General features: G+C 45.4%; 1 protein-coding gene across 2 annotated transcripts in view; it reads right to left on the reverse strand.

Annotated features, from left to right (window-relative positions):
• Nucleotides 1-9,987: 9,987 nt before the first annotated feature.
• Nucleotides 9,988-25,780, reverse strand: part of GARNL3 (GTPase activating Rap/RanGAP domain like 3) — a 68,903-nt gene continuing 53,110 nt past the window's right edge. For both annotated transcript variants that reach the window (XM_070758558.1, XM_070758559.1), the window contains exons 20-29: nucleotides 24,295-24,408; nucleotides 21,467-21,642; nucleotides 20,744-20,902; nucleotides 18,039-18,105; nucleotides 16,343-16,450; nucleotides 16,081-16,199; nucleotides 14,584-14,719; nucleotides 14,227-14,436; nucleotides 12,449-12,563; nucleotides 9,988-11,817 (exon numbers count right to left, since the gene is read on the reverse strand). In XM_070758558.1, coding sequence (XP_070614659.1) covers nucleotides 11,625-11,817; nucleotides 12,449-12,563; nucleotides 14,227-14,436; nucleotides 14,584-14,719; nucleotides 16,081-16,199; nucleotides 16,343-16,450; nucleotides 18,039-18,105; nucleotides 20,744-20,902; nucleotides 21,467-21,642; nucleotides 24,295-24,408 — 1,397 coding nt within the window. In that variant the 3' untranslated portion in view covers nucleotides 9,988-11,624. The remainder of the gene's footprint in view (nucleotides 11,818-12,448; nucleotides 12,564-14,226; nucleotides 14,437-14,583; nucleotides 14,720-16,080; nucleotides 16,200-16,342; nucleotides 16,451-18,038; nucleotides 18,106-20,743; nucleotides 20,903-21,466; nucleotides 21,643-24,294; nucleotides 24,409-25,780) is intronic.

Genomic DNA, 25,780 nt, shown 5'->3' on the forward strand with positions numbered 1-25,780 from the left:
AGAATCATTGGAAAGTACAAAATCTCACTTAAGAGTTAACAGTCAAAAGGGGCACAATCCAGCAACAAAGTTAGGTGTGAGTAAAGCCATGATCCGAGAGGCGTCAAGAAGGCAGGTTGGGGTGGATTTAAGCCTCCCCCCCAAAAAACCCAAAAGATTTCAGGCGATTTAATTCTCTGATCGAACGGTGGAGCATGGCGGGGCGAACAAGATGTTCCAAAGCTGTATCAAAAGTGAGGTGTTTTTATTTTAAATATTGTTGAAATAAATATCAGTTTTGAAAAAAGGCAACTGAGTCGACATTTTGAGGAGGGAGGGAAAAAAAAAGAAATTTTGCTTCCCACCCGAGAAGCTTCCTCAGTTCTATTGGACGGTGGGAGAGAGATGGAAGGAGACTTATCGACAGCTGAGATGAATTGGCGTGGGAAGGGAATGATAGGTTCTGGGGGAAGGAATTGCAAGAGTTGTGTTTTCTTTCTAGTCACAACTGGCCTAGCACACACTTAGATCCCTGTAGACTTTTCATTAAACAACTAGGTAACACCATCCATGCTCGAAAGGAGAAGGAAGAGGAGGACTGTGGGGTCTTTGATGCTCTTTGAGCTTGGTTGTTTTACCCTGCAGACGTTTCATTACCCAGCTAGGTAACACCATCAGTGCTAGAAGGTGTTCTGCCTGGACTGGGCCCAGGCAATGCGTAACAGTCCAAGGAAAAGAAATCAAACACACACGTGCTCTGCTAATCAGCAAACTTGTATTAAATAAACAAAAAAGGGTTACTCAAAACAGTCCTTAGTGTCCGGAAACAATGATAGTGCAAGGCTTACTTCAGCCGCATACAAAAACACAGGAAAAAACAAACAGACAACCTGGAATGAACAAAGACATTTCAGGAGTCCTTTTGAATCTTTGGAGCAAACAGCAAGTCCCAGAGGTTTCACCTCCCACGTGTCTGAAAAAGCTGGGTTGAAAACTCCAAACGCACTGAACAGAAACTTCAGAGTAGGAACCACAAAATAACACAGATAAACAGCCACAGTTTGCCTTGTGCCTTTGTTCCCTTTTATACCTTTAGCCCTCATTAAGGGAACCACACCCAGCCCTCAGTATAAGAACCACACCCAGCCCAGGTGCTACTCTGATGACTTGTAATATTCCTTCAATCGATCCCTCCTTTGCATAGCTCTTCGGCTACGCAGATCAATATATTGATCTGCAGAAGAAGCCAAGGACGAAAGACTGTCTGAGGGACTGCATGCCAAATCCCCTGGGCTGTCTGCTGAATCCTGCGAACCAGTGGTCTCATCCTCCTGGCTGTCTGCCACGTCTTCCTGGCTGTCAGCCAAGCTTTCGCACTCACTTTGTGCCGCATCTCTCCCATTTGTGGGAGCAACAGCTGGCCCAGGCCCAAACACAACAGAAGGAAGGGAGGTTTGTTCCTTTTATATACAGTCGTCTTCTCCATTTTAATACTGATGATGTTACCTAGCTGGGTAATGAAACGTTTGCCAGAAAACAACCAACCTCAGAGAGCACCGAGGACCCCCACAGCCACTCTCCTCTTCCATTCCAAACCCTACTCCCTTCTAGCACTGATGGTGTTACCTAGCTGGGAAGTTAAACGTCTGCAAGAAAACAGCAAAGCTCAGAGGATAACAGGGACCCCACTGTTCAACCCCGAGCTACAAATTGAGAGGCCAGAATGAATCAGGGGGAAAGGGCTGGCAACAACTCTTGAGGGCCGTTGTGGTTACTCGGAGTTTTATCCGTGACCTCAGGGTGCGTTCAGACCAGGTGCCTATAAAGAAAGCACAATCTTTCCCATTCTCACTCCCCCTCGTCGCAATCATTCTCCATCCCAGGGTGTCCAGCAAACCTGGAAAACAGGGAAATATTGGAATTATCAGGGAATTTGTGAAAAAACAACAGAATAAATCAGGGGGGAAAACAAACTGTATTAAAATGTTTAAAAGTCAGGGGAAAATCATGTTTAAAAAACCCAACGGATTTATTTATTTTTTTATTCAATTTTTATGCCGCCCTTCTCCTTAGACTCAGGGTGGCTTACAACATGTAAGCAATAGTGCTTTTTAACAGAGAATCAGCCTATTGCCCCCACAATCTGGGTCCTCATTTTACCCACTTTGGAAGGATGGAAGGCTGAGTCAACCTTGAGCCGGTGATGAGATTTGAACCGCTGACTTACAGATCTACAGTCAGCTTCAGTGGCCTGCAGTACAGCACTCTACCTGCTGCACCACCCCGGCTCATTAATAATAAAATCAGGATTGTGCTGCCTGGCCGAGTCAAGCCAAAATGAGCATAACTGTGGCAACATTACCATTACCAAATGGCTTAGCCGTTTGGTATGACGTCATCTACGACCACTGCCTTAACTAGTTTGCAAGTTACAGGGAAATGTTAGGGAAATATCAGGGAATTTCAAAATGCTTTCACCCTGGACACCCTGCCATCCCTCTGCCAACTAATCCCAACGGTCAAACACTGTCCATCTTCCACACCGTGCAGTAGAACGGGTTGAAGCTTCCAAGATAGGGAGCAAAATGTCTTCTTTCTCCTCGGGGGTGGGGTGGGGGGGAAATCCAGAGGCTTTTTTAAAAAAAAAATTCTTTAAAAAAAAGATATCACTTCTGATATGACTGCGGCGCAGTTTACGGAGAATCTCCGCAGCCCCTTTTAATGTTCATTTTCTAAATCATCCGACATGGGATCCAAATCTTGGTTAAATCAACCGGAGTTGATTGTGAGCAAGGGACTGACAACTTTACTCGTCAGTTACTTGCACGAGTGAGATTTAAGGTGCCGTACATGTAAACATCCCAAAATATGATTTCACACCTAGGCCCCACCGCCACTGGATCGCCAAACCAAAAGGAAGCGACGTCGTGCTTGGAAGCAAGAATGGGAAAAATGTGGAACGGAGGGGGCCGAATCTGCCTTCCTTCTCCATCTCTTGCTTTGGGGAGTAAAGGCGAAGTGGGGAGTCACACCTAACTTGTGTCGGACGGTGCTGGAGGGCGTCTTCGGAAAGAGGAGAGCGGATGGGAAAACAAGCAGCCAGTGTCGACGACAAAACATATTTGTACACGCATCGGCTTCAAAGGACCTTCTGCCTGGCGAGAGACGTTGCTACTTTGCAAAAATGTTAGCAAGTCGTCCTTGCCGAAAATGCCTGCTCTCGCCCACCTCCAACTTCGATGACGATGCAGGAGGAGGAGGAGGAGGAAGAAGAGAAGGAGAAGACGGAAGAGGAGAAGATGGAGGAGAAAGGAGGGGGAAGAAGAAAGGAGAGAAAGGGAGAATGAACAAGAGCTGAAGGGATGGAGAAAGAAGGAGAGAAGGAGGAGAAGAAACAAGGAATGGAGAAAGGGGGGAAGAAGGGAGAGGAGGGAAGAAGAGGAGGAGGAGAAACAAGGAATGGAGAAAGAGGAAGGAAGGAGAAGGGAAGAAAGAAGGAAGAGAAAGGAGGAGAAACTAGGGATGGAGAAAGAGGAAGGAAGGAGGAGGAGGAATGGAGGAGATCGGGAAGGGAAGAAAGGAGAAGGGAAGAAATGAGGGATGGAGAAAGGAAAGAAGGAGGAATGGAGAAGGGAAGAGAAAGGAGAAAGAAGGAATGGAGAAAGGAAGGAAGGAGGAGCAATAGAGGAGGAAGAGAAGGGAAGAAAGGAGGAGAAGGGAAGAAACCAGGAATGGAGAAAGGGGAAGGAAGGAGGAATGGAGAAGGGAAGAGAAAGGAGAAAGAGGAGAAACAAGGAATGGAGAAGGGGAGGAAGGAGGAGCAATGGAGGAGAAGAAGGGAAGAAACAAATGGAGATAGGGGAAGGAAGGAGGGAGGGAGAGGGAGGAAGAGAAGGGAAGAGAGGAGGTGGTGGAGGTTCTTCCTCTGGAGACAGCCAATGCTTCAGAGAAACAGGGGCAAAAAAACCAGACACCAAGCCAAACGGCATGAACAGAACAGATGTGCAAAGCCAAACCGCAGCAGATCAGTGTGTGTAATATTAAACGCTACAATTGTGGCTGTGATCTTGAAAGAGGCAAAGATTTGCCACGTTTTTTTCCCTGGCAAAGGTGGTTCATTTTGCCAAGTGCCGTTTTATTTCTCTTTTTTTAAAAAAAAAAAATTGCAAACAGTAGGAGGTCCTGGGCCTTTTGCTCAGCCTTTGGCTCAAGAGGAAGACAGAAACCACAACAAAAACCCACAACAGATCCGCCTGTACAGTAAATTCTACAACCCCTTTACAGTTGAAGCGGTAAGAAAAATGTTCTCTTGAGACAGAAGTCTCTGGTGACCGACCCTTTCCGACACTAATGTATTTGAAAAACCAAAGCACAGATCATCCTTTTTTTTTTAAATTAAAAAAAAAAAGCCACCACCTTAATTGCACATTTTTTCAGTAACGGAGATACTAGCGATTAACCGTGGCCTGCAAATTGGTAAACACAGCTCTGTGGCCAGCAGGAAAAAACCTTGTCTGGCTTATACAAAATAAATTTCAGCATTGAATCGGAAGTACAAACCCCCGGATTTTAATCCCAGTCTCCCCTTTCAGCGAGAAAAACACGGTTGTCCATATTTTGTGTCCGGGTGAGCAAAGACCACAAATTTTCCTCCTGCTTCGCACCCCCCAAAAAAGAGTTGCCTGTATGAAAATCAATATTAATCACAGCCCGGAGCATATTAAAACAATCATTGCTTTTTGGGGGTGGGTGGGGGGAGTCCAAATTTAGCCAGTTTTTCTTCTCTGCATTTGGTTATCTGTGATTTATTTATTTATTCATTGGAGTGATATGCTGCCCCTGTCCGAGGACATCAAAGGACTCCGAGGATTTCCAAAATTGTTTGGAAACACCCCGATACTGGATGGATGAATTCTACAGTCACCACAATTTCAAAAGGCGTGACACAATCATTACAGAAATACAGCACCATTTTTTCACCATGAAAATGGTATTTGGGGGGGCGGGAGGATTAGCAGGGCCCTGGTTCATTGAGGGAGGGGGTACTATTTTTTCATGGGGAGTCTCAGCTTCAAGGCAACGTCTGAATTGGGCGAACAGGTGTGTCTCGTTTTGTGGGGGAAGCATAAAAAAACCAACGCTCGGCAAATTTGTGGTTTGGGGCTGAGCACCAGCAGTGGGAGACCCAGTTTGTGGCGGACGTTAAAGGCATCAGGCCAGAAAACCTTAGTTGCAAAGCCAACCGGGGGGGCTTTGGGGGACTATTTTCTTGCAGCCCTGGGAAGAAAAATGGAAACCAGTTCTGACATTTTGCCAAAAAAAACCCCGGCCGGGATTTCTCCCAGGCGGTTTCCAGGAGTCAAGAACTGACTCAAAGGCACAAAAAGAAACAAAATCAAAGATGTGCAAAAGACAAGTTGACCTTGTGAGGTCTTTGGTGCTTCTCCGAGCTCGTTTCCTTTTCTTGCAGACATTTTTTTACCCAGCTAGTTAACGTTATCAGTGCCAGAAGGAAATAATTTAATTAATTTGACTTCTGGGCCACCCAATCCCAATGGGACTCATTATTACAACAGGAAATAATACATACAGCATAACAAAAGTCAAATGTCAGTTAATAAAGAACACTAAAGCCATAATAAACCCAATGAACTATCCAATCAAACATACGTGCATACGGAATCAGTTACAATTTGGCCGCGATAAGATGCTACATCCACATTCATTTCCAACTTAAAAGTAGGGTTTGCAATGATGGCGTTACCTAGCTGGGTAACGAAACGGCTGCAAGAAAAGCACCAAGGAGCCCCACAGGGCGACCCCGAGCTACAAATCTATTTCTTGTAAAAGGGTCGAAATGGGTATAACAGTGTTTCAAAAGCCTGTTGACTCTTCCTACGCGTGATCCTCAGATCTTCAATTCTGCCTGGAAGACCTTTGATTATACAATTGTCAGGGGTGCACGACCCTCGAGCAGACGAGGACGCACCTCTCAGCAAAACGGGAGTGAAAATGTAAGAATTGTTCGGCTAATTTACAACAAGCCTCCTGTGTGTGTGTCCCGTCCCCCCCCCCGGTGAGATTTTGCAGCAGCGAGGTTACACCCTGCTCTTCCAAAAAAAAATAAAATAAAAATAGTCTTTGGGAATCAAAGAAGTGACAGCACAGAGAATTGGGGAGGGGTGGGGAAGGATTAATTTCCACCAAAGTCGAAAGGCAAGTGCTTCCTCTCCAGCCAACACACACACTTGTCCACGAACAAAGGTGTGAAAAAAACCAACAACGAAGAGATGCTACCTTCAAAATAAATTTCCAAAAGCCGCAAAATTTCTGCCTAAATTTTGCAGATCCTATGGAGCTCGTGCGCCCTTCCCTCTATCCTTCCCCCGCAGATTCTTTATCTCTGGGACTTTTTGGGGGGGGGGCAGGTCGGACCCTTTCCCAAGAGGGGCTGCATTCCAACTCCCATCATCCCCAGCTGGCTCCTTCAGCCAAGGGGGTGTGCGTGGTTCAGCGCCACCGATCTGCAAGCCAATTGCAAATTAGAATCGGTTTGGAACGCAAGGGGCAGAATTCCGTCGTGCGTTGGTCCTCGCCTTCCCAGCTAGCTGATTTTAAAACCCAGCCTTGGTGAGATTTGGGGAACGGGCTACTCTATCCTCAGGAATGGAAAACCTGCCACCGATTAGCTGGTGGTTTGAAGGATGCTTCCTTTTCCCAACATATTTCTTGGAGTGTACCACTGGATCATGACTCTACTGTGAAATCTAGAAATTCCACCAGCCAAGGGTGCGAGGTTTAATCTAGCAGAGATCTGTCATCCCTACCCCCACCATGAGAAGCCCAGGATGGGCAAAACAGTCAAAAAAAGGGTTTGTTCTATATAACCATCCCACCCGAGATGGATTTAACTGCTCTGTCCAATGAGCAAAAAACATAAGGCAATTGGGCGAAGGCAGAGGGGCCTGGATCATGGAACCTTGGTGGGTAAAGGAGGTAGGAGATAGAAGGCGGAGTGGAGGATCCACCAGGAAGTGTTGGAAACTGGAGATCACAACCCCAGAGGTGGGAATCCCTTCCCGTTCTAATCTCAGAATACAGGTTGCCAGAAAGGAGGGAAGGAAGGAAACTGATAAGCTGTTGAGACTCTAGAAAGACTGCGGAGAAGAGCAACCAAGATGATGAGAGGACTGGAGGCTAAAACATTTGAAGAACAGTTGCAGGAACTGGGCATGGCTAGTTTAATGAAAAGAAGGACCAGGGGAAACATGATAGCAGCCTTCCAATATCTCAGGGGTTGACCCAAAGAAAAGGGAGTTCCAAGCTGTTCTCCAAAGAACCTGAAGGCAGGACAAGAAGCTACAGGTGGAAACTTCACCTAATTGCTCAACAGTACTAACTGTGAGAGGGACCTTGGAGTCCGAGTGGACAACCATTTACATAGGAGCCAGCCGTGTGCAGCAGCTGCCAAAGAAGCCAACACAGTTCTAGCCTGCATTGACAGAGGGATAGAATCAAGATCACGTGAAGGGTTAGTACCACTTTATAAGGCCTTAGTAAGGCCACATGTGGAATACTGCATTCAGTTTTGGTCGCCACAATGCAGAAAGGATTTGAACAAGGAGAGAAGCAACTTAGAACCAAGGAGAAAATTCCTGACAGTTAGAACAATTAATCCGTGGAACAGCTTGCCTCCAGAAATTGTGAATGCTCCAACACTGGAAGTTTTTAAGAAGATGTTGGATAACCATTTATTTGAAGTGGTGTAGGGTCTCCTGCCCAAGCAGGGGGTTGGATTAGAAGACCTCCAAGGTCCCTTCCAACTCTGTTGTTGTTATTATAATCAATTCATGGTGTCTAGGAAAAGCTCACTCACCCAAAGAGAGGAAGGATTTTTTGGCTTGCGCTATTTTTCAGAGGTGTCTGGGGATAAAGAAATAGCTGCATGCTCTAGCTCAGTGTTTTTCAACCAGTGTGCCGCGGCGCACTAGTGTGCCACGAGACATTGTCAGGTGTGCCGCGAAGCTCAGAGAGAAAGAAAGCAAGAGAGAAAGAAAGAGAGAAAGAAAGCAAGAGAGAGAGAGAAAGAGAGAAAGAAAGCAAGAGAGAGAAAAAAGAGAAAGAAAGCAAGAGAGAGAAAGAAAGAAAGCAAGAGAAAGAGCGAGAGAGAGAAAGAACAAGAGAGAAAGAAAGCAAGAGAGAAAGAGAACAAGAGAGAGAAAGAGAGAGAGGGAGGGAAGGAGGGGGAGAAAGACATAGAGGGAGGTAGGGAGGGAGAGAGAAAGAGAGCAAAAGAGAGGAAGGAAGGAAGAGAAAGAAAGAGGGATGTAGAAAGAAAGAGGAAGGAAAGGAGAGAAAGAGGGAGGGAGAAAGAAATAGAGTGAAGGGGAGGAAGAGAGAGAGAGAGAGAATTTTTTTGTCCAAACTGTTTTTAGCCACCACCCCTGGCTCAATGTCCCCCAGGGTTTCGTAAATGTAAAAAATGTGCCGCGGCTCAAAAAAGGTTGAAAATCACTGCTCTAGCTAACTTTTTCTTTCTACTTGGGAAAAAAATGGGGCTCCCCTTCAGCTTCCTAAGTTTAAAAATGGAGCAAATGGAGCCAACAAAAAAAGGAAGGAAGGATAGAAAGAAAGAAAGAAAGAAAGAACAGAGTTTTCAACCAGTGAAGTTCACTAGCAAAAATAGCTCCAATCCAGCAGCTAAAGCAAGCACGTCTGATAGCTCAGACTGCATTGAAAAAAAATAGCAATAGCATTTGGACTTACACACTTTCCAGCCCTCGGAAAGTGGTGCCCCCAACAATCTGGGTTCTCATTTGACCCACCTCGGAAGGACGGAAGGCTGAGTTGACCTTGAGCCTACTGAGATTCGATCTGCCAAACTGCTGGCAGCTGGTGATCGGCAGAAGTAGCTTGCAGTATTGCACTCTAACCACTGCACCACCGAGGCTCTTTTTTTTTTTTTAAAAAAAAGGGAGATCGGGACCAAGAAGGCAAGTCTTCCCCTCAGTCAATGCAGTCATAGAGCTAGAAGAATACAGAGTAACCCATCCTGGATTCCCCTGTCGATCAGAGTATGAAGAATGTGGGGGGATAGAGAGACATTTATCCACAAATCGAAGTCAGGCCTGTTGCAACTGAAGAGGAAAAGCTTATGGTTTGACTGCCATGTTTCGGATGGTTTGCAATAGATCAGGTTTCCCGACAAGATTTTTTTCCTAAGTAGAAGCAACCATAATTTAGTGGACAGGGGTTACATAGTTAGGGTGCTCCATCCCTGGAGGATTTCAAGAAGATTGGGCAGCCATTTGTCTAAAAAAATGGGATAGGATTATTATTATTATTATTTATTAGATTTGTATGTATTTCCTGCTTGAGGTAGGGGCTGGACTAGAAGACCTCCAAGGTCCCTCCTGACACTGTTAAGTCTGATTCATCTTTTTAAATGAAAAAATTCCAGGTTTCTTGTTTGGTCCATTCCTCCACTCCTCGGATCAGACCAAAAAAGCTATTTCAAAGATGCACAATCGTATCTTGAGTTGTGCCAAAGCAGTCGACTGAGCAGCGATGGCTTGAACATTGTTTGCTAACATTCTCTCCCTTCCAATCCCATCAGAAATTAGGGGAGGAGAGATATGGCCAAGTGCCACGGAGACATGGAGTTCCTCACGCTCTGCAGGGGAATCCCGAATTCCTGTCGCCTGGGGCTCCTGGTTCCATTGGAACCAGGCCAGAACTGCCTTGGAGGGGTGGTGAAGAAGGGGACGTCGGCGGTGATCTGTTTTGATGTCGGCATACCCCACAGAGAGCCGACTTGGCCTCGACTGGCGGCAGCGGAAATCGGCTTATTTAAGCCATCCAAGCCATGGCAGCTATGTAATGCAAGGATTTGATCGATTTTGAAGGAAGTCATCTGGGAATGAAGGTGATTTAAGCAAAGTGCTGGAGGTTGAAGAGAAAAGGAGCGGATTGATTTGGTGAGCTATTTTGCCAGAAAAGAATTTGGGATTTTCTTTTTTTTTTAAAGAAGACTAAAGGAGATCCATTCCCCGGATCGGACTGAAAAAGCTATTTCAAGGATGCACAATTGAATCTTGAGTGTGCTAAAGCAGTCGACTGAGCAGCAATGGCTTGACCATCGTTTACTAATACTCTCTCCCTTCCAATCCCATCAGAAATTAACTTGCCAATCCTGTGCAAGGTTTGGAGGTGTGGGAAAGGGCAACTCCACACCCCAATACACCTTTGGATTGTGATGTTCGGGTCCAGCAGTCTACATCCTACAGATAGTGACAAACCAGATGCTTCTAAGGATCTTCCTCATCGTAGGGCAGATTGCAATGACTCACTGCTTCTCCGCAGCTATGTAATTCAAAACAAATATGGCATCTAAGCTAAGACCCTGGAGGAGGCAGGATCCATGGCCTGTTTCAGACAAGGAAGATGGAGGCCATTCTCGGCATGGATCCAGGACCCTCCTCCTAGCTTCAAATGTTGAGAAATGCCCGTCAGAGAACTTCCATTCTCAATTCTTTCCATTCTGATCTCCTAATTTGGGGACAATTTCCAACACTGTCCAGGTCAACACCACCATGGAGAAAGGGAATGTGACTGCTGGTCATTGCTATAAAGAAAGGGGGCATTTAGAACTTGCCCCACTTCCTCAGCTGTCAACAGTCTGTTCCCCGAAATCCGCGTGCCATGAAAAAATACAGACATGTTTAACCAATTCACTGATTGAAACTCATCTGATCCTTCACCCAAAGCTTTTTTTTTTGGTCTAACACCACCACCCAAAAAAATTGGGTGACCCCTCTCTTATCACCAAAAATACTATTCACATGCACCCCTGGCCTCCTGTTCGATCAATCAATCAACTGAGACAATTCAGGCATCCAGAGCTGGTCTTTCGTTCGATCAACTGATCTAGTGAAACAATTCAGGTATCCAGAGTTTGCCTCTCATTCGATCAATCGATTGACTGAAACAATTTGGGCATCCAGAACTGGTCTCTTGTTTGATCAATTGATCTAGTGAAACAATTCAGGCAGTTGGCCTTTCGTTCAAGCAATCAATCTAGTGAGACAATTCAGGCATCCAGAGCTGGCCTTTCATTCAATCAATTGATCAACTGAGACCATTCAGGAATTCAGAGTTGGCCTCTCGTTCAATCAATTGATCTAGTGAAATAATTCAGCCATCCCGAGTTGGCCTTTCGTTCAGTCAATTGATCTAATGAAACAATTCAGTTATCCAGAGCTGGCCTCTTGTTTGATCAATAGATTGATCGATTGAAACAATTCAGGCATCCAGAGCTGGCCTCTTGTTCAATCGATCAACTGAGACAATTCAGGAATTCAGAGTTGGCCTTTCATTCAATCAATTGATCTAGTGAAACAATTCAGGCATCCAAAGTTGGCCTCTCGTTCAATCAATCGGTCAACTGAGACCATTCGGGCATCCAGAGTTGGATCCCTGGGCTCCTCTCTGGGGACTGCAAGTAGTGACCGCTTCTAAAATTGGCTGTCATGGATACCGTTTTAAGAGAGCTGTACAAAATGGGAGGAGGTGGGGTGGGAGGCCGATGGCAGAGAACAGGGCCGGGGGAGTCAAGTGCGTGCAAAGATGGGTCCTCCCGGCTGTCTTCACTTCAAATCAATGACACCTTCATCAAAGGAGGCCCCAAGTTGGAAGCGAGGGCTGGGCTGGCCCTCCTCCTTTTCCTCCTCCTTCTCCTCCTCCTTCTCCTCCTCCTCCTCCAGTGGGACAGGGTCAATGTCCGAAACGGTAGAGAATTGAGGCTCTTCAGAAGCGCTTTCAAAAGAGGTCACAACAAGCCTAGGGAGAAGAGAGCAGAAATGGGAAGAGGGGTGGGTGGGTTGTAGAAGAATGTCACGATAGAGTTTTTATTGTTTTTCTTCGTAATGCATCCGTACGTATAACTTAATTCTTAACAAAATACAGTTGTACACTTCTATTTAATACCTGGACCAGTATCTTAATATTTCTGGACTCTCTCGGTTGTGTTGATGTCAGATATGCAATGTGGGTTCCATCCAGGCGAGCTGTATCCTAGGATTGGTCTGACAAATGTTTTGTAAGCTCCTGTTAGCAGTTCAAAATTACCAGAGAAGAAGCTGCGAAGGATTAGGTTAACAACCCTTAAAGCCTTTTTGGCAATGTTGTTGCAGTGGGCTCTAGGACTTAGGTCATTGGATATGAGTACTCCAAGGTCTTTGACAGATCTCAGAAATGTCAAGTCGGAATAGTGGCCTTGAGATGAATGCACCTTCCAAACTAAGAATGTAGGGAAACTACCTTGGATTGTGTTGCACCCAATGTTATCCTCCCAATGAATGTAGACTTCTAGCCCTCATCTGCAACTCCAAACTATCAGTATTCTGGGAAAGTGGGGTGCAGGTTTGTAGCCTCACCCCCAACTCTCTCTCTCCTGTTGGTGGCTGCTTACCTGTCACTGCTGGAGGAGCGTAAAGTTCCCTGTTTTGGTGAGTCTGACAGTTTCGATGGAAGCTTCTTCTGCTTTGGGCCAACTTCAGACTTTGAAGAAGAATCGTTTAAGAGACCTGGAGAAACCAGGCAAAAACATCCATCAACCTTTGGTAGATGTTTCCTTTCTTGCTTCCCTAACTCCAGAGGATCTCTGAGGTGGGTAATAATTGTCAGAAATAATAGAAACATAGAAACACAGAAGATTGACGGCAGAAAAAGACCTCATGGTCCGTCTAGTCTGCCCTTACGCTATTTCCTGTATTTTTTCTTAGGATGGATGTATGTTTATCCCAGGCATGTTTCCATTCAGTTCCTGTGGATTTACCAACCACGTCTGCTGGGAGTTTGTTCCAAGCATCTTCTCGTCTCTCAGTCAAATAATATTTTCTCATGCTGCTTCTGATCTTTCCCCCAACTAACCTCAGATTGTGTCCCCTTGTTCTTGTGTTCACTTTCCTGTTAAAAACACTTCCCTCCTGAACCTTATTTAACCCTTTAACATATTTAAATGTTTTGATCATATCACCCCTTTCCTTTCTGTCCTCCAGACTATACAGATGGAGTTCATGAAGTCTTTCCTGATACGTTTTATGCTTAAGACCTTCCACCATTTTTGTAGCCGATCTTTGGACCCATTCAGTTTTATCAATATCTTTTTGTAGATGAGGTCTCCAGAACTGGACACAGTATTCCAAATGTGGTCTCGCCAGCGCTCCATTCAGCGGGATCACAATCTCCCTCTTCCTGCTTGTTACACCCCTAGCTATGCAGCCAAGCATTCTACTTGCTTTCTCTACCACCTGACCGCACTGTTCACCCATTTGGAGCCTGTCAGAAATCACTACCCCTAAATCCTTTTCTTCTGAAGTTTTTGCTATCACAGAACTGCCAATACAATATTCAGATTGAAGATTCCTTTTCCCCAAGTGCATTATTTTACATTTGGAAACATTAAACTGCAGTTTCCATTGCTTTGACCACTTGTCTAGTAAAGCTAAATCATTTGCCATATTACAGACACCTCCAGGAATATCAACCCTATTGCACACCTTCCCTACATCATCATCATCATCATCATCATTATTATTTAAAAACAACAACAAAACCAATAAAGATGGGTCTCACCAATGCCTGTCTTATGAAGAAGCCTGCCTGTATCTTGAAACCAGAAAGAGAACAAGGCTTCCATAATAGATGTACTGGGTACCAGACACTTTAGTTAGAAAGCCAAGATCTTTGACTTTCTGTTGTCCTCCTAAAAATTAAATTAGGATGGTGGCTCTGACTAAAGAGGCCGAATTAAAGAGGAACGTTAGAAGTGACTCTCAGTTGATCAGCCTAATATCATCTGTACTTGTGTGGTTCAAAATTTGGGGACTTTAAGATGCTTAGATTTCAACTCTCACAATTCCCTCAGCAGAGTGGCTATGGTTTCTGGGTGTGAAGCTTATACACCTTCAAATGTGTTTCAATTTTTTTTTACCACCAGTTCTGTGGGCATGGCTTTGTGGCATAGCTTTGTAGGCGTGGCAGGGGAAGGATACTGTAAAATCTCCATTCCCTCCCCACTCCAGGAGAAGGATACTGCAAAACCTACATCTTCTCCCCACTCCAGGGGAAGAATATTGCAAAACATGATCAATCGTTTAGTTTTTATGATGCTACCTAAGATTCTAAGTTGGTCTAAAAAGTCCTGTTTCGTGGAATTATTTGGAAAACACCAAATTCCCACCTTACCAAGCAATTCCTTGCGGGTTCGGCTGGCAATCTCTTTGATCTCTATCCGCGACAAGGAGAGGGAAGGTGCCACCAGAATTGGGGCTGCACCGGACGACGTTGGGGTGGTGATGACTTTGGGCACCATGGGAGACTTGAGCGGGCGCTCGATGCTCCGGCCAACCAGGTTGCTGAGGGGGATTTTGTAGATATTCCTACACAGAGCTTCACCTGAGAGGAGGAATAGAAGAGTGCTGATAAGAAAGCCTAACCTTTATGATGGCATAAAACAGAAAGCCCAATATTTGGAATTGATGTCGGAAAGGACCAACGCTTTAGAAATCAGCCACTTGATGGTGTCCACCCCAGCTTCCTTACCTTCTGCTGTGGAAGGGGAGAAAATTATATTTTCTTGGACGGACGGCGTCTGAGGGGATCCAGGTGAGCTGGTCTCCTTCGAACTGCTGTTGGACACCTCGCTCACTGCTGTGGCAGCTCTGAAGTAGATATCTGACTGGAAGGAGAAGTCAGTTGAGTTACAAATGAAGCTTCTCGTAGCCCTTGTATAATAATAATAATAATTTAAAAAAAATTCGCCGCTACATCATGCAGTCCTAGATGCTTGGGAAGCGCCCGACTGGTGATGAAATACGAAATCCAGCATAGTGATCTCGTTTGCTGTGTTGTATTGACATAATAATAATAATAATAATAATAATAATAATAATAAGTAGAAGAAGAAGAAATAGAAGAAGAAGAAGAAAAAGAAGTAGTAGAAGAAGAAGAAGTAGTAGAAGAAGAAGAAGAAATAGAAGAAGAAGAAGTAGAAGAAGTAGAAGTAGAAGAAGAAGAAGAAGATGATGATTTGTATGCTGCCCCTCTCCGAACACTCGGGGCGGCTCGCAACATAACAGCAATACAAATATAATGTTAAAAAATTTAAAAAAACTAATTTAAGATACATTGTTATAAAAACTTATCTGCTACACAATCATACACACTAACGGGGGTCTTTCTCCTTCAGACAGCATTGTCACAACTAGGGCTGAGAAAAATGATCTCCAAACACCCAGAGAATGGGAGATGTTGTTCCAGGCTTCTACAATAAATGAACCTCTCGTCCACTATACAAAAGGAATAACATAGTTGGAAGGGACCTTTTACGTGAAAGGACCGCCCTTTGCTTGCAGCGCCACTGCGGCGTCCTTTTTCGTAAAAATAACAATGTTTATTTTTACGTGAAGACCTCCCTTTGAAGGAGCTGGGGAATCCCTCTCACGAAGAGATTCTGGGGGCGGAGTCTTGACGTCACCGGCAGGTTGCTAAGGACGCCAAGGTGATCACTTCCTGGATTCCATGGAATCCCGGAGGTGATCACCTTGGCGTCCTTAGCAACCTGTGGGTATACGTGATGTCAAAGCTCTGCCCCCGTAATCTCTTGGTGGGATTCCCCGTTCAGGTTCAGGTTCAGATTTGGTTCGGGTTCAGGCGAATTTTGCGTAAAGTTCGTCCGAACTTGCCGAACCCAAACACTGTTGGGTTCGCCCATCACTAATGCTAACATCTAACTGATTTTCACCTACGCCCTCATCTCCACTGCTCTCCCCCCACTTTTCTTAAATCAGGGTACATTAAAGCTTCTGTCTCTTCATCCTCCTCTGAATCTGACACTTCCTGAGGCTGACAGGGAACACTCACAACAGGCTGGAAATTTCATGAAGGATTAAATACATTGGTAAAGAGGGTCTGGAGAAGCAAGAAGAGATCATTGGGGAGTCCAATATCTCAGAGCTGAACCCAAAGGGTGAGGATAACCATCCTGGAGGGGAAAAGGATTTTGTTGTGGCAGATCAAGGTTCTGCCCTTTCCCCTTACCCTCGATGCCACCAGCTGCAAGGCTGGGACCACAGCTGTATGGACGAGGTTCCCGTTCACCACCAAGCGGATCTCGATGGAGTCGGTAGTGAAGGCCAAGATGTAAGGAAAGGCGCAAACTGCAGGAGACAGAAGGAGAGGTCCTTAATGAAGAAGACGACCCAGATCAGACCCACATGGTGACAGGCATGTCTCAAACTCTCCAGAGGTGCTCCAGGACAGGCGCCCAGCTGAAAGGCACACGCCACTTGGTTTTTCTTACCAATTGCGTAGGGAACTTGGTTCCAGCTGAAGTGGTAGTCTGAAGCCAGGGGCTGGACCAGAGCTGTGCCCCCGTTGAAGGGACACACTTTGCGGTAATAGCAAACATCTGCAACAACAAAAAAGAAACAACTGTGGAAGAAGAAGAGAGGAGGACAAGGAGGAGGAGGAGGAGGAGTAGAAGTCAACGGAGAGGGGCGGCATACAAATCTAATAAATAATAAAAAGAAGAAGATGAGGGGGAGGAAGAGGAGGAGGAGGACGAAAAGAGGAGGAGTAGCAGCAGCACCAGAAGAAGAGGAAGAGGAAGAAAAAAAGAAGGGAGGAGGAGGAGGAGAAAAGGAAGAGTAGACGAAGAAGAGGAGAAGAAGGGGAATTTGTCCATTTCTGCACATAGTATCTTCTTAATTAGCTCTTCATCTCGTGGTATATGCTTATAGCTTTTTCTGGAGTGTTTAATCTGTGGACATTCTCACTTGATGCTCCAACAATAGTCGGCCATCATATGTGTATCCCATCTACCTTGATCCCATGTCTCCATGACCTTCAAATCTTGGTGGAATCGCTCGCCCTGCTCATCACTGACTGCGCCAAGATTTTCCGGGAAGTTAGCAAGATGGCTATGTAAAAATGCAATTTGATGCTCATGTTGCAACCTCATAACCTCATCATTCTCATAAGGGGTAGAGAAAAAAACGTGACGTGGTAGAAGAAAACTAACTACAGTTTTCAAACCAGCATGCCTAATTAACTATAAAAAAGCTCAAAAATCAAACTCAACAGAAATTGTGTTACGAGTTGTCCCCCAGTGTAATCTATGTGCTTCCCTATCATCTTTTCTAATCACCTGTTGTAGCTTTGTCCAAAAACATTTTTTGGTGTTGATACATGTTCACCACGTACAATAAAATAGATCTAGGTCTGTTGTGGTTAGCTCTGGCCCAGCTCCTGCCCCAAGGACTGTGGATGTGGGGGAGACATCCACATGCTGCAGACCTGTTTTGCCCCCGGTGGAATCTGCTGATGAAGGCTCCTCTGACCAAGAAGACATGAGTGACAGGGAGGAGGAGAGTGTGGCAGACAGCTCAGAAGGAGATCAATTATCTAGCTTCTCCTTGGATTCGGAACAAGAGTGAATGATACAGCCACGCATGCAGAGAGCGATGCATAGGCAACAACAACTGGGAGATTATTATCAAAGAAAATGAGGCCACCTGTGGTTGGGTGGGTCTGTGGTCATTAGTGAGGCTGCTATAAATAGCAGCCTGTGGGTTTGGCCATTGTGGAGGATTATCTGATCGTTGTGTTTCGTGCCTGCCTTGCTGACTTTGACCTTTGTGTGCTGATTTTCCCCCGCTTTGAAACTAAACCAGAGCCAAGTGTGTTTCACTTTGTGAAAGAAGAAGGACTGTGAATTGCCTCACAGCTGCAAGCTAAGTATCACAGAACTGATAAGGGACTTGTACAAATTACCAGTTTGTTTGGAGACGAGTGCTCTTTGCTATCCCAAAAGAGGGCTCAGGTTAAGTGAATTTTCATTATAAAGAACATTGTTTCGAATTTTCAAACGTGTGTGTGTGTCTGAAATTTGTACCTGTGAATTTTCGGGAGGAGTCTACCCGAGAGCCCGACAGAACAAGGTCGATGCCAAAGAAGGCTCCGCTCTTTGGCACTTCCTGGGAGAAAGGGGTACTTACAATTGTAGCACAAAAGGAGGCCTGCTTCTCCGTCTTCATACACATCAATAGCTGCAACAAAATGAACCTGCAATGATAATGGGCAAGGATAGTGGGCGGACTGGAGGCCAGGCTGACTGCAACCGAGTGCAAGGATTTCTCCTTCCCCCCCCACTCCCTATCTAGCTTCTGTTGTGGATGGCTCACACCCAGGCCCCCTGGCAATGGACTTTGAGCCTGATGAACTGGGACCATGTGGGCATGGTTGCCTTGTGGGGCTGCCAGAGGAGTCAGGGAAATCCAAACAAGTAAATACAATAGCGTTTACTTTAGCAAATATTGTAGTCAAGTTAAACAGTCCAGTCATACAGAGTCATATCTACAATACTACAAGCCTTACTTGTACAGCTTACAAAATACATAAACGATCATCGAATACAGAGTTCTTACTACAGCAGTCACAATGAATCAGCACAAATGAGCAGCAAAACACAGAGAGAAAGAATCACGCTTCTGGCTCCCCCTTATGGCAATTCCCAACACTAACTAACATCAAAAACATCATCAAAAAAGCACAACAAAGAATGTTCTTTCTGCACCAGCTCAGGAAGCTCAAACTGCCCAAGGAGCTGCTGATGCAGTTCTACAGAGGAATCACTGAGTCTGTCATCTGCACCTCTATAACTGTCTGGTTTGGTGCTGCAACCCAACAGGATCGGCACAGACTTCAGAGGAGAATCAGAACTGCAGAAAAAACAATGGCTGCCAACCTGCCTTCCATTGAGGACCGGTATACTGCACGAGTCAAAAAGAGGGCGGGGAAAATATTTACTGACCCCTCACATCCTGGACACAAATTGTTTCAACTCCTACCCTTAAAACGTCGCTACAGAGCCCTACACACCAAGACAACTAGACACCAGGACAGTTTTCTTCAGAACACCATCACTCTACTAAACAAATTCCCTCAACACTGTCAGACTTTCTACTAAATCTGCACTTCTATTCTACTAGTTTTTCTCATCATTCCTATCACCCATTTCCTCCCATGTTGACTGTATGACTGTAACATGTTGCTTATATCCTAAGATTTTTATTGATATTGCTTCTTCATTGCTTATTTGACCCCTATGACAATCATTAAGTGTTGTACCACATGATTCTTGACAAATGTATATTTTATTTTATGTACGCTGAGAGCATAGGCACCAAGACAAATTCCTTGTGTGTCTAATCACACTTGGCCAATAAAATTCTATTCTATTCTATTCTAAAGCCACAGTATTTCAATACATACCAGCATTTATTGTTAGCTTGTTTATATATTGCCAGACCCAACTGTTATGTACATAGTACTAACAAAAGTCCAGTTGCCTCCTGAAAAAGCATCTTTGGGACAACCATGACCTGGATGACTGAGTATCTCTACAGATTGAATGACAGAGTTGGAAGGGATGTTGGAGATCTTCTAGACCAGCCCCCTGCTCAAGGAGTGGCTGTCCAAACTCTTCTAGAAAACCCCCAGTGATAGAGCACCCACAACTTCTGAAGGCAAGCCGTTCCGCTTATTAATTGTTCTCACTGTCAAGGAAATTTCTCCTTTATTCTAGGCTGGACCTTCCTCTGAGAAACTTCTACCCATTGCTTCTTGTCCTGCTTTTCAAGTGCTTGGAGAATAGACTATCTCCCAAAAATTTGTGGCAGCCCCTCAAATGTTGGAAAACTCACAGTCACTCATGCCCTCATCACCTCGAGGTTTGACTATTGTAATGCTCTCTACATGGGGCTACCTTTGAAAAGTGCTCGGAAACTTCAGATCGTGCAGAATGCAGCTGCGAGAGCTATCATGGGCTTTCCCAAAAATGCCCATGTAACACCAACACTCCGCAGTCTGCATTGGTTGCCGATCAATTTCCGGTCACAATTCAAAGTGTTGGTCATCACCTATAAAGCCCTTCATGGCACCGGACCAGGGTATCTACGAGACCGCCTTCTGCCGCACGAATCCCAGCGACCGGTTAGGTCCCACAGAGTGGGCCTTCTCTGGTTCCCGTCAACAAAACAATGTCGTTTGGCGGGGCCCAGGGGAAGAGCCTTCTCTGTGGTGGCCCCGGCCCTCTGGAACCAACTCCCCCCAGAGATTAGAATTGCCCCCACCCTCCTTGCCTTTCCTAAGCTCCTTAAAACCCACCTCTGCTGTCAGGCATGGGGGAACTGAGATATTCTTTCCCCCTAGGCCTATACAATTTATGCATGGTATGTTTGTTTGTAGGGATGTTTGGTTTTACAAATAAGGGTTTTTTAGCTGTTTTAGTATTGGATTTACATGCTGTTTTGTACTACTGTTGTTAGCTGCCCCGAGTCTACGGAGAGGGACGGCATACAAATCCAATAAATAATAATAATAATAAAAAAACTGCTATCATGTCTCAGCTAGTTCTTCATTTCACTAGATTAGACATTCCCAATTTCTTCACCTGTTATCCATATGTTTTAGCCTCCAGTCCCCTAATCATCCTTGTTGCTTGAGCCTGGTGAGATTTGAACTGCCAAACTGCAGGCAGCTGGCAGTCAGCAGAAGTAGCCTTGCAGTACTGCACACCAACCACTGCGCCACCGTGGCGCAATACTCTCATTTACTATTGGACTATCAGGATTCCGAAGGCAGGATCTACCAACGCGAATCTAATTAGGAATTGCCTACTGGACTTTCTAACCGGACTTACCCTGCTTGCGTCAACGTTGTGCATTCGGTAGCACTCGCCCGTGCTCTCACTGACCAGGTCGAACTGGTGTCGGTAGGCCACGCAGATCAGGTTGTCGTTTTCGCCAGTGGGGCCATCCACCAACGTCATGACCACAGGTGGGTCAGATAAGCAGATTTCCTGTGCCGGAAAAATCAGAAGCCAGGGGGGAAAAGGGGGGAGTGTGAAATTTGCCGGGGATGTAAATGCTGAATATTAAGAACAGCATGGACAAGTTAAGGATGTCCAGGGTGATCCATGTCCACCTCAGGAGATTAGAACGGCCCCCACCCTCCTTGGCTTTCGCAAGTTACTCAAGACCCACCTCTATCGCCAGGCATTTTGGAATTAAGACATCTCCCCCAGGCTTTCTTATATTTTATGTTTGGTATGTATGTGCTGTATGGTTTTTAAATTGTTGGGTTTTTTTATATAATTTTATTATTAGATTTTTTCCATTGTTATACTGTTTTTTATTACTGTTGTGAGCCGCCCCGAGTCTTCGGAGAGGGGGCGGCATACAAATCTAATAAATTGAATTGAATTGAATTGAACTGCATTCTTATGTTCGTAAAACGTTGTCGGTGAGCATCTGATCTTACTTTGATTTATAGCAGTGTATGTGTTATCTTGGAATTTAGAACTAGTGAGTTTTTGGCGTGCTTCCCAGCCTCCGAGTCAGCTGAAGCTTTATCTCAAACCTACCCTGATGTATTGGAACTCCTCTACAGGGGATTCGGACTGCGGGGACACCAAGGGGGCACCATTCACCATCTCCCACCGCCGGAACTTCCGGGTGACGAGAAGGAGCTTGTTTCGAATCGCGACGATGATCCGCAGTTCATTGCTGTGGTGGGTGTTGATGGCGTAGAGGTGGCAGCCTGGAGGACAGAAGGTGGAGGGGTCAGGAACGGTCCCAAACATTTTCTTTCTGAAGTATAGTGAGATCCAGATCCTTCCTTCTCAAAACAGAATATAGAATAAGAGAGCTGGAAGGGACCTTAGAGGTCTTCTAGTCCAGTGTTTCCCAACCTTGGCAACTTGAAGATATCTGGACTTCAACTCCCAGAATTCCCCAGCCAGCATTCGCCTTCTACCGCACGAATCCCAGAGGCTGATAAATTCCCACGGAGTTGGCCTTCTCCGGGTCCCGTCGACCAAACAATGTCGTTTGGCGGGCCCCAGGGGAAGAGGCTTCTCTGTGGCAGCCCCGGCCCTCTGGAATCAACTCCCCCCAGAGATTAGAACAGCCCCCACCCTCCTTGTCTTTCCCAAATTACTTAAGACCCACCTATATCGCCAGGCATGGGGGAACTAAGACATCCTCCCCCAGGCTTTTATATTTTATGTTTGGTATGTATGTGCTGTATGGTTTTAATTGCTGGGGTTTTATATATGTTTTTTTAATATTGGATTTGTTTTACTGCTATATTGTTTTATTATTGTTGTGAGCCGCCCCGAGTCTTCGGAGAGGGGCGGCATACAAGTCCAATAAATAATAATAATAATAATAATAATAATAATAATAATAATAATAATAATTATTATTATTATTATTATTATTATTATTATTATTATTATTATTATTATTAAGTCCAAATATCTTCAAATTGCCAAGGTTGGGAAACACTGTTCTAGTCCAATGCCCTGTTCGAGCAGGAGAAGTTATAGAGAGAAATGGTTGTTCAGTCACCTTTTGAAAGCCTCCAGTAATGAAGCACCCACTTCAATGTGTGTGTGTGTGTGTTTGTGTGTTTTATTTGTAATTTTCCTTCAACATCCATACATACTTTGGAGACGGTATATTGACTGAGTTAATATTTCTTTTACACAAATTGGCATTTAGAATGATACATTGAAATATTGAATAATTAAATAATGAAGGTTTATATCTTAATACAAATAGGAGTATTAATGCTAGGAATGTGTAAATTTAATTAATGTAACAAATATCATTGATATCAGTATTGTTATCAAAATGAATGATATCAAGATGCCACACTGTTCATATATTGATATTGATGTATATATAAAAATAAAATTTAGAAATGTATTAAAATATATATACACTGCTCCAAAAAATAAATAAACAACACAATATAACTCCAAGTAAATCTCTCTCTCTCTCTCTTTCACTGTCTTGCTATATGTCTCTTTCTTTCTCTTTGCCTCTCTTGCTATCTCTCTTTCTCTGTCTCTCTTGCTATGTCTCTCTTTCTTTCTCTTTCTCTCTCTCTCTGTGCCTCTCTTGCTAAGTCTCTCTTTTTCTCTTGCTATGTCTCTCTTTCTTTTTCTCTCTCTCTGCCTCTCTTGCTATGTCTCTTTCTCTCTCTCTTTCTCTATCTCTCTTTGTCTGCCTCTCTTGCTGTCTCTCTTTCTTGCTCTGTCTCTCTTTCTCTGCCTCTCTTGCTATGTCTCTCTTTCTCTCTCTCTCTGCCAAGAGTCTCTCTTTCTCTCTCTCTCTCAGCTGACTGCAAGTGGGAGCCCTGACGGCGGCAGCTGGACGTGGTGCTGGACACCGTATATGCCAGGCACGCAGCGCCAGCATGTACGACGTCCAGCAGCACGTCCAACCGCCACCGTCAGGGCTCCCACTTGCAGTCAGCTGAGAGAGAGAGAGCGAGCGATCCCTCTCGCCGCCGCCATCTCCCCCGACTGCCTGCGGCCGCTGCGGCCACCCCCCCCCGCTCCCATCAGACACTTGCCGTCGACGCCAGAGGAGCTCCAGCTGGGCAGGGCGCTGCCGGTACTTCCGTCCTGGGGCTCCCGCTCGCAGCTGTCCCCCGCCTCCTGCTCGATGCCGCGGTTTTCGGCGCTCTCCTGCTGGGCCCCAAAGAAAGAAGGCGGGAAAAAGGTGCGAAGAATGGAGCTCTCCTTCTTCCTGCCTTCTTTCTTTGGGGCCCAGCAGGAGAGCGCCGAAAACCGCGGCATCGAGCAGGAGGCGGGGGACAGCTGCGAGCGGGAGCCCCAGGACGGAAGTACCGGCAGCACCCCGCCCAGCTGAAGCTTGGCGGCACACCTGGCCATGTCTCGCGGCACACCAGTGTGCCGCGGCACACCGGTTGGGAAACGCTGATCTACAGTATCTATCTATCTATCTATCTATCTATCTATCTATCTATCTATCTATCTATCTATCTATCTATCTATCTATCTATCTATCATCATTATTACCATCATTTTCTACTGTTTTTCAACTTGTGTTTTCTACTTCTTTTTATTTCTAATACATTCATTCTATTGAGAGGTATTTCATCTCACCCACAACTTCTGAGGGCAAGCTGTTCTGTTGGTTGATTGCTCTCACTGTTACAAATTTCCTCCTAAGTTCTAGGTTGTTTCTCTCCTTGAGTTAATTTCCACCCATTGTTTCTTGTCTTGCCTTTTGGTGCTTTGGAAAAAATAGTTTAACCCACCCACCACCCACCTCGTCCTTGTTGACACCCCGTCAAACAGACAGCCCTGTGGTTTGATCAAAACCGTTAATTGAGGATCACAGTTCGATTTCCGATCAGAGAGTTCCACCCAAATACCTTTTGTTTTCTCCAACTTGTTTTCTCGACAATCGCTTTTGCTCTTGGTCACCTTTGCTTCGATGCCCTTCCACAGGGCGTTCAGCCTGAACACCAACAGCCGTGCTTCCTTCCCTGGTGGATAGAAGGGCAAACAACCACGTCAAGAGAGCTATCTCATCATGGTTGCCGTGAACTCCAACATCACCATCTCACTCATACCCCATCTGTAGAAGGACAGATGACACAAAGTGCAGGGCAAGGTCCAAACATCCTAATGCAGGCTAATTCAGGGGGTCTCTAACCTTGCCAACTTTAAGACGTGGACTTATGGTTGGGGGCAAGACCTGTGAATTTTCAACTGGGTGGGAAGCTCAAATTTCGGTTTCCCGGTGTGGTTGTCAGGATGGCTCCAGAAATAAATTGGAACTTTGAGGAACGCCTTGACTTGGACTGTGACTCAAACTCAATCCTGATAAGACGGAGTGGCTGTGGGTTTTGCCTCCCAAGGACAATTCTATCTATCCATCCATTACCCTGGGGGGGGGGGCGTCACTGACCCCCTCGGAGAGGGTCCGCAACATGGGCGTCCTCCTCGATCCACAGCTCACATTAGAGAAACATCTTTCAGCTGTGGCGAGGGGGGCGTTTGCCCAGGTTCGCCTGGTGCACCAGTTGCGGCCCTATTTGGACCGGGAGTCACTGCTCACAGTCACTCATGCCCTCATCACCTCGAGGCTCGACTACTGTAACGCTCTCTACATGGGGCTACCTTTGAAAAGTGTTTGGAAACTTCCAATCGTGCAGAATGCAGCTGCAAGAGCAATCATGGGCTTCCCAAGGTATGCCCATGTTACACCAACACTCCGCAGTCTGCATTGGTTGCCGATCAGTTTCCGGTCACAATTCAAAGTGTTGGTTATGACCTATAAAGCCCTTCATGGCACTGGACCAGATTTTCTCAGGGACTGCCTTCTGCTGCACAAATCTCAGCGACCAGTTAGGTCCCACAGAGTGGGCCTTTTCCGTGTCCCGTCGACTAAACAATGTCATTTGGCGGGACTCAGGGGAAGAGCCTTCTCTGTGGCGGCCCTGGCCCTTTGGAACCAACTCCTCCCAGAGATTACAATTGCCCCCACCCTCCTCGCCTTTCGTAAGCTTCTTAAAACCCACATCTGCCGTCAGGCATGGGGGAACTGAGATATTCTTTCCCTCTAGGCATTTACAATTTTATGCATGGTATGTTTGTATGTATGTTTGGTTTTATAATAAGGGTTTTTTAGTTGTTTTAGTATTGGATTGGACTGTTACATGCTGTTTTTATCATTGTTGTTAGCCGCCTCGAGTCTACGGAGAGGGGCGGCACACAAATCCAATAAATAAATAAATAAATGTAAATTTGGATGTGACCTGGAACCATGACAGAACCATTGATGAATTCTGTTATAGGGCACTTCAGTCCTGAAATGCTGATGAAAATTCTGCACACTTGGGAACGAAAGAAAGC

This window comes from Erythrolamprus reginae, chromosome 8 (assembly GCF_031021105.1).
Source record: "Erythrolamprus reginae isolate rEryReg1 chromosome 8, rEryReg1.hap1, whole genome shotgun sequence".
NCBI lineage: Eukaryota > Metazoa > Chordata > Lepidosauria > Squamata > Dipsadidae > Erythrolamprus > Erythrolamprus reginae.